Here is a 15838-nt window from a genome sequence, read left to right as displayed (position 1 = left end):
TGGGTTTTTTTATAAAATAAAAAAGCATCAAATTTATTCTGTAATGTAGAGCACACAGGATTTGGGTTTCAAAAATTCAAATTTATGCTATCAGAGAGATCCAGGTGCATAGATTTGATTGATCGAATCTCAAAAAATATCTCATAGTAGCAATTAATTATACAGTTATCTATTTTTAGTTTTTTACACAATAATGTGTACAATATTTTTGTGAAAAGTAACTCAGGGGAAGAAACTATATTGTAATTAAGTAAATAAATGATCAGGTTCTACAACCCAAAAGGGACAATGTAGTGCCAAAAACTGGCTAAAAAAAGTTCAAAATAGTTTGAAGCTAAGATCCAGATTGTGAGACAAAGACCAGCACTAGTTCAGAGCACAGAATATTTAAAATTGAGTACGGTGTCTACAAACAGAATTTATATTAGAAGCAATGGTCATCAGTGATTAAGGTACTGACACCATAGTAATTATGTTTTGTTCAGTATGCAAATTAGTTATTTTCACTTGAAATAGAAAACAAAATTCTTGGCTTGGAAAATTCAATAATTTTCATTTATCACTATTAACTAAATACTTTCCTAATACTGTGAATATATTTTTGGACCAGGGTATTAAACTCAGATTTTTTTCAGGAATGGTTATGATACTATGTTTATGGCTCTCACTTCTGATTTGAAAATAAATTTTTATAAAAATGTATTTTTTTTATTAAAAATTCATCAACAAGATTTTTCAACCTTTCAATGAAAACAAAAAATAAAAACATTAGTAAAAAAAAAAAACTTTCCCCTACATGATTAATTAACACCCCATACAAAGAACAGAAAAAAAACAACTTGCTGTTCACCATCCTTAAAAGCCAAATGTGCACAAAATAAAAAAGTAGAAACTAAAAATTCAAAATTTTGAAAACAGAAACAGTTAAAGAAGAATCTATCAGTAATAAAGCTAACATGAGTATAAAAAGGAGATGTTCATTAATTTTGATAAAGGTGAAATTAATTTTAATCAATGTTCATGATTCTATAAGACAACACCTACTAGAGCTTAAAAAATTCATACATTCATAGTTTCACACCAAATCACATCAGTGCTTGTATCATTGTAGTGATACAAGTTACACTACGTGCAGTATAAAAAAAGTGGGAGAGCCTATAAAAATAAACCTACAAACAAAAACAAATACAAAATAACAATCATGTATTCTGTACTTAATTGGAAAGCATATGATATTCACACACAACATTCAATAAATCTCAACAAAAATTCCACATTTTTTTCTAGTGAACTTCTAACAAGTAAAATGGAAGACAGCACTTATATCACAGATCGTTTACAGCATATCACATACAAGTAAGCATGCAAAGATGCTTGCTAAACATATAAACAATAAAATATAAATAAATATATATATATTTTATAAATATATATGTATATATACATGTATACTTATACGCGTGTAACAGCATTTTCAACAGTAATAAAAAATTTTATAGGAAAATCAGTGTTACTGAAAATAATAACGAAACTGTGAATAAAGTATAGAATTTATATAAGCAAGGAATAATAAAAGGAAAACTGCTAGTGAATATCAAGAAAATATTTCTTCTTTGGCTTCTTGACTATGGTGGTGACATCTACAGCAATTTCTCTTCCAGGGGGAGTGTCATGCAAATCTAGAGCTATTGATGGAAGACGGCCTACCTGATTTCTATGTCTCATTTTCACCTTTCGTCTCGAGCAATGACCGGTTGTGACACCAAGCCGAAGGTGGATCGGCAACCTACGCAGCCTCTTCCTATCTCTCCTCCGTTCCTTCAATACAATGTTACTTTCTTCTTCGTCATCTTGTTCATCGGATTTCTCTTCCTCCTCTTCATCAACCACATCATCATTATCTTCATCGTCATCATCATCATCATCAGAATCTGAATCAGACTGGGAATCTGTTGTTCCTGGTACAACTATTAATAAAAAAAATACAATCAAACAAAACTGTTCTATCTTTGTATAACTGGAATTGCTAGAGTGAGTAATACTATGTCACTTAAGTGGACATTACCAAAGATATCATTAACTTCTCACGAAATTCCAACTTCTATTTAAAACCATGTCCTACCCAATCAAATATATGCTTTAATTTCATAACAGATTAAGTACACAGATCATAGGTAAGTTATTTTTATGTCATATAAGCTACTAACATCATTTAAAATTCAGAAATCCTGTTCTAAGTAGGTTTCTATAGGATAAGTAACTATTATGATTAGTCATCAAACAAATATTACATTTTATATAAATTTGGTCCAAAAAATTTATCAGATGTTTATAAAATTATATTTTAATAAAAAAATTATGTCAGCTGAAATATAAATTAATCACACAGATTTCAACCTCTGAAGAGGTTGAAACCTGATAATTCTAGCAATAATTAAGATTTGAATCTGGATTGTTAATATAACTCTAACCTGCATTACTTTTTTATTAGCCAAGGGGTTAGAGAGCTAATGCCAACATTTGTTGGCAAATAAATAAAAATGAGTAAATGAAATCTGATCTTTGAAAATTTAGTAATTTAGTGAATTCTGGTTAATGAACCACCAGTTATTCAGGTCAGCTATTTCATTAGGCCAGTTTTACAAGGACCACTTACAAGTCCCACTAGTTTGTATATTTCTGTACTTTACAAGTAAAATAACTCAGTGATGTTAAGTCGTTTAACTGATGTTTAAATTAAATACTTTAGGATGGAAGGTAACTTCTCTTTAACCAGTAGAAAAATTTTGTAATTCTTTCAAGTTTGGTGGAAGTTATGTAGTTATGAAGTTATGTTCAACCACAGAGCACACATGCAGCCAAACAGATTTTTGGTTTTAAATGATATGATTCATCTATGATGAAGAAAACTGTGTATTTTAATTCTTTCTTGATTGTGAGTCAGTTCTTCATTGTCTATGGTACTGTACTGTTTTGATTAGTTACTTAATTTTTCCTAATCACTTTTGTTTATCTTTTTAGTTTCCTAGTCATTTTAATATAGTTAACAGAAATTGTTTATAAATTATCCAATTCATCCCCGTGCCACAAAAAACATGACTTTGGCAGAAAGAATTGTATTGTTGAACAAAATAAAAAGTTATCCATCAAACACTATTCAGCGTAAATTTGCAGAACTACTTAGAGCATCAAAAACAATGATAGGATTTTTACAGCAACAAGAAAATTTTTGCAGCAAATGGACATGAAGAAGAGAGAAAGAACTTCTTAAGAATGAAAACATGCCACGAAGGTGCAACTTATTCAGGAAGCTTAAATGAATGGTTTGCTACCACTACTAATTGAGGTGTACATGTCAGTGGTCCAATGCTAAAACTAACAGCAAAATTAGAATAAAAAATTAAGACAATTTATTTTAAAACTAAAGATTATATTACTGAATCATGGAAAAGTTTCAAATTCTGAAATAATCATCCGACTACATCTATAAAGCAGATGAACAGGCGTATTTTATCACGCTACATCAGATAGGTCTCTGATACAAACACATCAGATTAATTGAATCAAAAAAAAAAAAAAAAATCAATGGATCAGATCACTGTGCTTTGCTGCATAAATATGTTTGGTAGTGACACATTAAAACTTCTTGTTATTAGTAAAGCTGGTATACCATGATTTTTAAGTGGATTAACACTAAGAGTTTACCTGTAGACTATTATCTTATTATTTTAACAGAAAAAAAGACGACAAGTCTCTAATTTTTCATGATTGGCGAGTAATTTTAAAGAGTTGCAGCAAAAATCAAGAAAGGTTCTGCTTATTGATGTCTGCAGCGCATACTAATATTGAATTATATTACATTCAAATTGATTTTTTGCCAAAATAGAGAATTTAATTAAACTACCTGACATGGAAATAATAAAAAATATTTAAATTTATTTTCGAAATTAAACTAGTAAGTTACATTTTACCAGAAATTGTAAGAAATGTTTTCTTCTAGAAATTTGTTTCTTCTAGGTTTCACTATGGCTAAAAATTTCAGTGCACATGTCAATTTATTTTAGGCTAGTCAGTTTATAGCCAATACTTGAGAAGTAAAAAGTAGCACAATCAGAAACTGCTTTGACAAATGTGTTTTAAAAGTTGATGCTAAATTAGTTGATGCCAAAGATGACTAACATTCTGTAGCGGCTGGTTCAAAATTTTAAAGAGTTCTCAAGAATTGATGAAAATGAAAATCTAAAAGATTACTAAAATAACTGGATGAAGTTGAAGATGAAAACGAACCAAAGTCAAACGTGTATTTTTACACAAGATGCCAAAAAACTCATTTATGACTTCACAATTTTATGCAAAAAGGCAGTGAAGGAACTCCAAGTCAGTCCTAAATTTTTTATAAAGCAAGGTAATGAAAGGGAGACGAAGATGGAAAGTACAATTTTTTCAAGGATTTTAATCAAGTAAGACGTTAAGTATATATCTTAATGACCATAAAATGTACTCTATTATTTTGACTTGTACCTTTAGTTTGTTTATCAAGCTTTCTTTTTTATTAATTATGTAAGACTATAAAGACAATTTAATAATGCTATTTATATAACTTTAATACTTTATAAAAATAGAATTCTAAATAAGACGTTAAATTGTGTTTAATAATTAGTATGCACTGTATTATAATTGTATACATTCCCTCATTTTTTGTTAAGACAGCTTACTAGGGCCAGCCGTTTAATAAGGGCAAATAGTCCTGGTCCCAAAGTGGTCTGATTACTTGGAATGTACTGTATATATCACTACCAAGCTACAGATTATTTTCCAGTTTATTGTTTCTGTTCAAGAAAATGTCAGACAACTGTAAGTTTTAAACAAAATATTAAAATGTTTTAGGTAGTCCTAAGGGAGAATTACAAAGACATAATAAGGAACCGATAGCTAAGGAGAACTTAATAAATATTTGTTATAAGTTGTGGAACAAATAGATTGTAAAATGTTTACTTAATAAAATGAATGCAGGCTTTAGCACAGTAAACCTAAGTACAAATTTATTAACTCAAACAAAAGAAATGTTTAAATTCAACAGAAAACAGAAGCACAATAACAAAAAGTAAAAAGATAGGAAAAGGAGAATGATAACATGAATTGCAATATTATTTATTATTCTGTTACTTAATAGATTGTAAAGATCTAATTTTTTTTTGTTTACATTTGTTGCCTTACTTATATTGTCTTGACAAACAAGGGATCAAAACTACTACCTTTTGTCCTTATAATACTAAAAAAAAGAAATACTTATTAGGAATGAGAGCCATTTCCTAATGTTTAAATGCTTTTATCCATCATAATTTTTTTCAATACTAGAATAATTATTATTATTTTTTTTTTTATAAATTTTTAACTGGACTGATATCACTACCAGTAAATGGATTTTTTTATATGTGTATAAAAAATTTATATTTCATGATTGTTAAGGTATAAAAAGAAAATTGATTTGTTTATTGTGTTTCTATTAAGCTGTAAAGATTAATCTTTTATTTAATTTATGTATGTTAATAACTGTTCATATTGGCTTATTGCAAAACTATCAAACAAAATACATGCAAATTAAACTTTACAGTTTAATACATCTTCTTTTCATATTTTACCACCACAAACAGCAACCAATAAAAACACACTTTTTTGCTAGAGTATACATCCTGAATTAAATTGGCTGTAGCAAAATTTTTTTTTTAAATTCAATTTTTTACCATAAATTGAAGGGTGTGACCAAACAAAGTTACATGCTACATTTTGAGCAATGCTGAGTTTTTAGTGAAATACAGATCAATCTAAGGCGGCAATAATTTCATTATTGGACAAAAATCTATTCCTTCAAAGCCATTTTTTTTTAGGTTAGTAAACAAGTGATGATCATTAGGAGCCAGATCAGGTGAATATGAAAGGAGTTGGGAGTCTGAACCATAATTTATTGATTTTTGCCATTTCTGTGACTGAAGTGTGAGCTGAAGCATTGTCTTTATGGAAAAGCACTTATTTTGCCAAATGCGGTAGTTTTTCTTTAATTTCATCACCAAGATGCTACATGCTACAAGGTTGCATAATATTCACTACCCATTTTTTCACCCTTTTTAAAATTAATCAATGAAAATTATTCCACTTGCATCCCAAAAAGTATATTAACTTTGTTAAAGGATAAAGTCGTTTCGCTTTTTTTGGAACAGGATGAACTTTCTCAACCCATGTTTTGTCTCGGGAGTGGTGTTGAACCCAAGTGTCATCAACAGTCACAAATTGAAATAAAAATTCTTCTGGATTGTGCTGAAAGAGTTTGAGATAATCGCTTGAAATTGTTTTTTCCGCACTGTTCTTGGTTGAGTGTGAGCAAATGCGGCACTCATCCAATGCAGAGCTTGTTCATGCCCAACTTTTGTGCAAAATATTGCACATGTGTTTTGTTGATATGCCTACAAACTCTGCTAACTCATTCACTGTCACTTATCAATGTGCCATTTTTTTCTATTTGCTGTTTTCTATCATTTCTGGCATAATGACTTCCCTGCATGTTTGACCCACTTTAAACTCTTTGACCCAGTGTTTAACTATTGTTTTTGATGGAGTAGAGTCTCCAAAAAATGTCATATCAAGCTCTTTTTTAATTTCCTTTGCACTTAGGCCTTTTAGAAAAAAGTATTTAGTCACTGCACAAATTTCCAGTTTTTCAATTTTCAAACACGTCTAATTTTCAACTTTGATGGACTCTACATACTACATATTAAGTGATACAACAACTTGAAATTCTTATAGTAAACTTATGATGAATGGAATCATGTGATGTAGTCAAGAAGTTAAGCATGCTAGCAACATGTCTGTGTGTGGCCCAAACTTTTCACCACCCTCATATGCTACACCAGATTTAGTTGACAATATTATTTTATTTATTTATTTTTTTGGGGGGAAATTGGTCTATCAAATCTTCTGAACAGAAATTTATGGTTACTTAATGGCAGAATCACATATCGCTCCTTGGTCTATTCATCTTTAAGTTACTTGTAGTAAAGTGCTTCTGTACGAAAGTTTATGTGCTATGCATAGTATTTATTACCTGTGTTTACATTCTTTACTTTGGTTATGTCGGTAAAATTTACTTTTTCAATGTTATTATAAGAGACAGAACAAAAATATATGTTTACTACACAACTTGCCAGCAAGCATTTTTAATTGAAAATGTTACAAGAAATACCATGATATTTTTACATGTCTGATATGTTTCATTAAGGACACTAATAATTCTGAACTAGTAAAACAAAGTATACTTGGTCAAAAAAAGGTTTTTACCTTTAGGAAAACTGATCTGAACAGCAGTTTTATGTGTTGAAGATCGATTCAGTAGTAATACACGCCGTTTTGCTTCCACAGGTCTCTCTAAAACAAAATTACAAAAAACATTATTCCAACAAAAAAAAGTAAAAAAAAATTAATAAATAAAGAAACCATCTAACACTTAACTAACAAAAAATGACAAATTTCTTATATTGCACTGATATTTATCATTACCAATAAAAATAATTATAAAAAAATTCCATCTACGTTTGAAAATAAAGAAATAAATGCACACAGACCAGACTAATTAGTACCAGTCTAATACAGCTAGTTTACATGAAGTTGTTGAAGTATCAGCTTAGTTCTTTGTACAATAAACATCTTTTATTACAATGAGGCTGTATAAATGAGTGGCACACATAAAAGAGTGGAGCAAAGAAAAATCTTCTTTGTAATTTGCATATGACATCATTAATAGTATGAGGGAAGAAAGCGAAAGCCCAAAAAGGAGTTAGATATCTGGAGTCAAAAACTAAAAAAATAGAAAGAAGATCAGCACAAAGAAAAATCAAAAAGGTGGTATATAAAAATCACAGCAATGTAGTACGCTGTTGAAGAGTGAAGCTAGATGAAAAAGTGATACAACTAATTCAAGGAATTCAAATGTTTGGAAAGAGTGAAAGCAGATATTCAAATGTAGCAGAGTTAAACATAAGGATTCAAAAGGTAGGTCAGTCACTTCAAATGTTTAGTAAAACGCTGTTATCAAATAAAAAGGAGACTTTATAAATAAATAAAAAATAGGCAACTTCTTTATGAGATATACTACTTGCCTTCTTTATAGACATCCACAATTGGGAGACAAACAAAGTAAATTTAACACACAAAGGAACAGAAATGAAATTTCTGAGAAGTGCAATTGGAAAGGTTACAGTGAGAAATGAAGTATTCAAAGAGAGAGTTTGGGTATTTGTAATTTGCTGAAAGGAATGACTAAATTAAAAATAAGATGATTCGAGTATCTATATTAAATGAATGAGGAACAAACACTGAATGAAGTGAGGAAACAAAAGTGAACTGGATTAAAACAACAGGCTAACAAAGAACTTGTGGATGGATTCAGTCAAGAAGGAAGTAAGAGTTTAAGTGGTTTCTTTAAAGGCAAACAGAAATCTGACCAAAGATATTCTTTAAAATAGGAAACAACTAAGAATATAAGAGCTAATTAAAAATAACACAAAATAACTGCAATTATTATGATGATTTAGTCTGAATGGTAAGTAAGCAGCTAAAACTGGCAAAGAAGAAGGCTAATTTATGTCTTTCTCTTATTAATTTTTTAAAACAAATAATTACAAAATGAAAATTCATTAGTGAAGGTTTAGTAACAGCCAATTAAAAGAAGAAACTAGAATATATACCTCTCCTACATATGCCCTTTATAGTATATAATAAATCTGACTGATAATTTTCTAAAAATGTCTTTTTATGGTGGGATGTGTGGATTTTTGAACATTCTAAATGAAGTAATGATCCCCAAGAGTAAATATTAATATTATTTTATGTAAAAAATATTGCAGCTTGTGTTAATATTAAGTATATTTATATACTTTTATACTATATAAGCTTCAAATGTGTTATCAATCTGAGGACAAGTTTAGTGGAGAAATAAATTCAGATAATGCATTCTATGATTTCAAAAGGATAGTCTGGGTCAATTCAAATTAGGGTCCTAGTGCTTTAGAGATCTGCATAACTTAGAACATATTTTTTACAAAATGCTTGAAATTAAATCACATTAATTAGATGTTTAATTGCAGTATTTAATGGAAGAATCTTAAATAAACTATACTAAAAAACAACTAAATATAAAATGAAAAAAAGGTACGAATGATCAAAGAGAATGGCGTTTTATATGATTACCCAACAAGCTTCTAAACAAATTAAAACAATACAACAATTAATAGTAGCAAACAGCAGCCAAAATTACTGATTAAAACATACATATTTTTTAAGTTGCTCCCGAACACCATTCTGTCTAAAAATTTGTTGTTTTTTTTTGCGAAGATTTTTTAATATTATCATTAGTAAATGTGGCTGTTGTTGTTACTTCATCATCAGACTTTGAAGAATATTTAGTCAATGTCAGATGAATGTACTTGAAGGTACTGCAGACATTAAGTAAAAATGTAAACTTATCAGGGTTTTTGCAAAGAACCATTTTTTCAAACACATATTGAATACTACTAGGCACTACATATATCAAAACACTTTAATTTACTTTGGTATTAAAAAAGACATTAAATTTATAATTTTACTTAAAATTTATACCATATTTTCTATTTAAGAACCATAATGTGTTATAAAAAAAAAAAAATCAATGACCATATAGTCTAACTGTCCTCCTTTATTTAACGCTTTTGGTACCAGAGCAAAAAATAAATTATCCTAAAAATACCAGCGATTTTTGTAACTCTAATACTGAAAAATACCAGATCTGTTTTTGGCTGTTTGTCACTATTTTACTTTTTTTTATCATAAACACCATAATTTTTGGTGGAACTTTATGATCATTTTTCAAATTGTGCATAAATAAATATTCTATTACAATAATTAATTTATTAACATAAAAGAAAAGAAAAAAGGAAAAAATATAAAAAATTACTTACAAAATATATTTTCAAAAATATTTTTGTTTTTGACTTAATGAAACCCACTTAAAAAAATTTCTGGGCACAAAACATTTTTATTTCACTAAAAACTAAACTAAACTGTATAATCACAAAATTTGAAAGAAATCCATTGGGAAATAAAAAAGTCATGTCACGATAAAAAAAAACAAAACAAGTTTTTGAGTTTTCTGTTCTTCAAATGTGTTTTATCTGTATTAGCACTACATGCTGCATTTACTTGTATAAGATTACAGAGGAAACACTTCAAAGTTACAAGATAACAGAAAATTGAATACCATAAAACAATTCTTAACCTATATTTCAATTATAAACCAACACAAAAATTTTGAAAGTACTATGCGCCAAACATAATGGATGTACACCTTTATTAGATTTTATATACTGAAAAGTAAAATTTCTCTTTTTCCTCCAGCTTTGGGGCTAGCTGCACTACAAAACTTAACAATCCTTTTCTCTCTGCACAATATTTTTCCGAAAAAATTTTAAAATTGCCTCCAGCATCTCAATCTGTTAACATATTAGGCGTTGCAACTGTCCTGCCAGTACTACTTGGAGAATTTTGTTCACTTCTATGTGTCAGCCAATCATGAGACAATTCTTCAATAATTGAAATAATAAAATCTAATCTTTTAAGGGGTTAGTCTGTGTTTTCTTTATACAGGATGTAACAATTCAGCATCATTCTGCCAATGATATTGAAAGCGATTTTTTCCAAGTCTTTGTGGAATGCCTTTCTTCTAAATATTGATACAACATTTGCTCAGATACGTCATCCCCTCCACAATAAAAGTTTAAAAGTGAAAGTATTCACTTTTAAAGTGAATACTTTCACTTTTAAACTTTTATTATCTTATCTGGTAGTATTAAAAAAAAAGTCCTGTTACATCAGCACTGCAAATGTCTTCATCTTACAACTCATATATTCTAGGCTATATGTCAAGCCACAATATTAAAATTTTTTTGCTTTACCGTTGATTTTGTTGAATATGAGGTTGTGCAGCTAGCAATTGGATCCTTTGAAAATTTCTATACCCAGCATTTTAGCAAAGAATTCCATTTAAGTTTTAAAAATTGGGTCATTAACCAGAAAGTGAAAATTGTGTTGCTGCTGAAACCACTGTGAAAAACTGCTTTTTACTCAAGTGCAAATCATAAACTGGTACTAAAATTTTTTACAATAATTTCCCTCGTAGTGTGCTTTCAGTAATTTATTTCTATTGTTCCAAATTGTTCGTTTTACAAGAATCTAAATTAAAATTACAGTAAACATCATCTTATGTACTTTCCTCTTCTAATGCCCAAGTAATTTTAATTGTTTTTAATAGATAAAAAAAAAACTATATATGAATTACAGGTTGAGTAATAACAATGGTAACTTCCAATAACTTTAACAGTGGAGGTCACAGTTAACAGTGCAACTTGTAATATTGAGTTTCCTTGTTACAAGACAATGATGAAACATAAATCCAATCTTTTACTATTTTTATTCGTAGACTAACTAAGAAGTTGTTAGACAAGTTAAAAGCTAATTCCAACAATTTCTTATGGAGAACTAAAGTAAAGCGAATATCTTGCGACTTATTATACTATCTAACATAAGCAAACTTTATGACCTAACAAAGTAGAGAGGATTATACTGTGTTAGGATGTTCCTGTTATGTTGCAGGTAAAGAGTAAATTAAAATTTTATAAATAAATTAATAGAAAGGAGTGACTAAACCAGTGGTATAGTGTAACTAGTTTCTATTAAGAGCTTAAATATTTGTCATTAACCCTCATAAAGCACTACGCCCTTGGATTCAAAAGTAGTTATAGATATTTAGGCTTTTTATTTTGCAAAATAAGCCTAAAATGCAATAATCGTTAAAGGAATTGTGAAGGCACTAGCCAGTTACTTCATTAAAGAGAAATGAAGGGCTCAGTTATGTATAGATAATTAACTGCTATGTATACATTTTTAAGTTTACAACAGTAACTTACTTTCAGTGATACTGTGCTTAGAATGATATGCAGATTTGATTAAGTACTTTCAATTTTTGTCTCTTGGCCATTACTTAAAATTGTGAATCATGAGAAAGAAGTATATCAACCACTCTGTTTTTTTCTTTAATTTGAAGAGATTCGTTATTTAGATTGTTACTTGAAAGCAGGGGAAAAGAATACTTTAAGGTAATAAAACAAAAATAGAATCATTGCCTGTTTCATGGACCTAAATATGTGTATAATTCTGATCAAAAATTTATTATAACAATCTGATTTACAATAACAACTCATTTCAACAATTTCACAGAAATAAAAACCACATACGTACAAAAAACTTTTTTTTAAAAACATTAAAGTTACATCACCTTTTCTTAAAGCTTGCGCAAGTGGTGGTGGAGTCTGGACATGAACTTGACTTTGCAATTGTGAACTACTTGACTTGCGCTTTTTTTCTTTTGAATCCAGACGGGATCTGAAATAAAAATAAAATAATTATATCAAAACACGTTGATTTCTAAGTAATTCATCAGTAAGCTCATATGAAGAGCCAATAAAATATAAATGTCTATAAAACTCCCAACTTACAAAATAAAAAACTGATTAATACGGTAAGAGTTTAAAATAACAATTTTAATAAACAAATTTTTAGTTTTTATATTGGCAGCACTCATGTTAAAATAATATAATTACATAATTTCTCCTGTTTTATACACAATTATAAAGATGTCTATCAAGTTTCATATGTACACCATGAAAAATGTCAGCTTATAAATATCAAAGTTTGCTTATAAATCACTATAATAGCCCTCTTGAACAATGTTATGGAGAAGAATACGCAATGAAGAAAATACTGCTTTTTTTTGATTTCAGAAGTATTTTAATGATGGTTGTAAATGACCCATAGTATGGGTCAGAAGCAGGTATAGCTCAAAAAAATGAAGAGAACATTAAGTGTTGTAAGTGTTCAAAGAGATGGAAGAAAAACTGTCAAGAAAATGGTGTCTATTGTTTGGAGTTTGGATATCGGTCAAAAGTTGCCACAGTATTCTCCTATATGATCTGAACATGCATCATGTTTGTTCAACAGATTGCTCAAAAAATGTTGTCTTAAGAAAACTGTACGACACTGGCAGGAGACCTCATCATTATGGCTGATAAGATCAAAATTCTCAGAGAAAGATCATACAAAGAAATAAAACAACGGTGGTTTTTACACAAACCACAGACAAAAGGGCTGTTTCAATTATAAAATAATAAATAGCAAAATAATATTATTCTAAATAGATGTTGCTCTTCAGAACTGAGAAACTTGCTTGTCTTTTCTAAACCAGTTGTCAGTTATATTTTGAAACAGTTCTATGCAGAGTAAATTTTTGTAATATTTTTCAAGTATTTTGCACAATTTAATTGATTAAATATTTTTTCTCTGGTTTTGAAAAGCAAAGAATTGTGTTTTAGAGAAGTTTGAGAGTAGTAAATAGTATTCAGTTTCTTTATATTTCAACTTTTTCAAATTCGGAACAAACAATTGTTTTTAAGGGATCCCTTCACATTACATGTTTTCAGGGGGTTTGTATTATGTACAATTTTTTCTATCATTCTGTTTTTGTGATAAGGAGATTCACTTTTAAAATGAAATTGTTTTTTGGAGGTTGAGATATCTGTTATTTTTGTTGCATCTTGTTTAGTGTATGTAGATTGTTTCTTTGTATCTAAGAAAAATATATAGGTATTTCTTAGTATAGGTAATAAATTTTCTTTAAATCGTCTACCCGAATCAAATTCATATTCTATTACACTTAAATAGATTTTATTACACACTTTTTTCATAACCTTTTGATACATATCCTAGTATTTTCTTAATTCTGATAGCTTGCACCATCTGACGAAATGTACAAGTGGTGTTCATGTAATGTTATCCAGCGCTTTCTGAGCTCATTCTACTAGTGAAAATAATGAGAAAAGTTCACATAAACTTGGGTTTGGAAATTCTCAGTTAGATGTTACAGCTAGCAAAATAATTCGCCCTGATTCCTTGGAAAAGAATGAAATGAAACTATACTGAAATAATTTAAGGGTTAAATTTGATGATTTCTTATGGTTTTTGAACTGAAAAATTTATATTCCCAGTAGTTTTCATAATATCAAATTTACGCAAAAAAAAACTGTTATCAAAAATAGTTGTTTTTTTTTTTTACACATGTAATAACAAAAACTTTGTTAAATTACTAATAAATGTCTAACATTTATTACAACTTATTACAACTTTATTACAAAATTGATAATAAAAAAACAAATACAACTTCAAAAATTTGATTTTGTTACTAACATTTGTATATGACACATATAATTATTTGTAATATATTTGTAATTACATATTTTCTTTCCTAAAAAGTGCAATGATACAAAAAATACTGTTGTGCCCTAATGTTATGACTATACCATTGTCACTATACTAATGTCATTGAGACAATAAAGTTTATGTATCTTTCTCAAATTCACTGTAAAATTGAAAATTTGAGAAATTATGATTTTAAGTTGGGACATAGAAATCAGCTAGCAACAATGCACTTCATGCCATGCCATAAGTTCATTACATGTTCTGCATTACTGCAGTACAGTGTAGTTTAACTGTGTATGTGTGTGTTTTAGTTTGTGTCATAACATCAATGCCTTTGTTATTTATAACCGAGGAATATACAGACATTGTATATATCTTGGGGGTGTTCCAATAGAAAAGCAACAACTGCTGCTATAGAATATCAAAGACGTTTTCCTAACTGAAGAGTTACAAATTCTAAAACAATTAATGGAAGATTCCATATGCTACAAGAAACAGGTACACTTCCCAGCATTAGTACTTTCCATGACTGTTCTGCACATCATGATGCTGATATTAATAGGACCATTATCAAGGCTACTCCACCCAGTTCAGATGTTAATACAAGACACCTTTCCTAGCGGTTTGGAATTTCACAGTCTATGGTGAGGAAACTTTGTAACAACAAAAGCTATATCATTACCATAATCAACATGTAAAAAATCTTCAACCAAGAGATCCTCCTCTTCATTTGTAATATTACAGCTGGTTGAATATGAACTGCCAATTGCACACTTTAATTTTATTTAGTAACAAGGTTCAGTTTACTTGGGACAGCAATAACCTTCGCAACAAACACATTTAGGCAGAAGGCAATCCACAAATGACAGCAGAATTTAATTTTCAACCTTGTTCAGCATCAATCTTTGGTATGGTCCAATTTACAACAAGTTGATTGGACAATTCGTTCTTCCACGAATAAATTCAGATTCTTACTTGAAATTACTTAAGAAACAATTGCAGCTGCCATTAGATGTTCTGCTAGCATCAATATATCACATGTACTTTCAGCATGATGGTGCTCCTTCCTATTTCTCATGTGCTATATCAGCATTCTTAAATGAGCATTTCCAGAGTGATGGATTGGCCATGGCAGCAGACTTCTGGTCTCCAAGATTTAGCACAGATTTAGCTAGATTTAGCACAGTTAGATTTTTTTTACATGTCGCATTGGATGAAAAGTGTTGTGTCAACAGAAAAGTTCATACATGTCAAGAGTTGTAATACACAGCATCTTTAACTCATATTACAGATACTGCTGCACAAATTAAGGAAAGTTGTATAGAATTGTGGAGAGTAACATTAGCATTGTAAATGAATATAACCAAATGTATTGAATTGTACAGATTTTTGATAATTTACTGTAAAGTTTATTAAATGTATCAATTTTGGTACACAGTCTATAATTGATATAACATTCAAAAATTTTCATATGGTAAGCGTAAGTAATAAAATCAAATTCCAA

General features: G+C 29.2%; 1 protein-coding gene across 1 annotated transcript in view; it reads right to left on the bottom strand.

Moving 5' to 3' along the window:
• The window catches only part of LOC142321521 (uncharacterized), an 84903-nt gene that overhangs the window by 27211 nt on the left and 41854 nt on the right, over positions 1-15838 (bottom strand). The window contains exons 9-11 of the mRNA XM_075359673.1: positions 12359-12465; positions 7333-7419; positions 1708-1967 (exon numbers count right to left, since the gene is read on the bottom strand). Of these exons, the coding sequence (XP_075215788.1) occupies positions 1708-1967; positions 7333-7419; positions 12359-12465 (454 nt within the window). The remainder of the gene's footprint in view (positions 1-1707; positions 1968-7332; positions 7420-12358; positions 12466-15838) is intronic.

The sequence above is a fragment of the Lycorma delicatula genome, chromosome 3 (genome assembly GCF_047948215.1).
Source record: "Lycorma delicatula isolate Av1 chromosome 3, ASM4794821v1, whole genome shotgun sequence".
Taxonomy (NCBI): Eukaryota; Metazoa; Arthropoda; class Insecta; order Hemiptera; family Fulgoridae; genus Lycorma; species Lycorma delicatula.
This window is presented reverse-complemented; position numbering and strand designations above follow the sequence as displayed.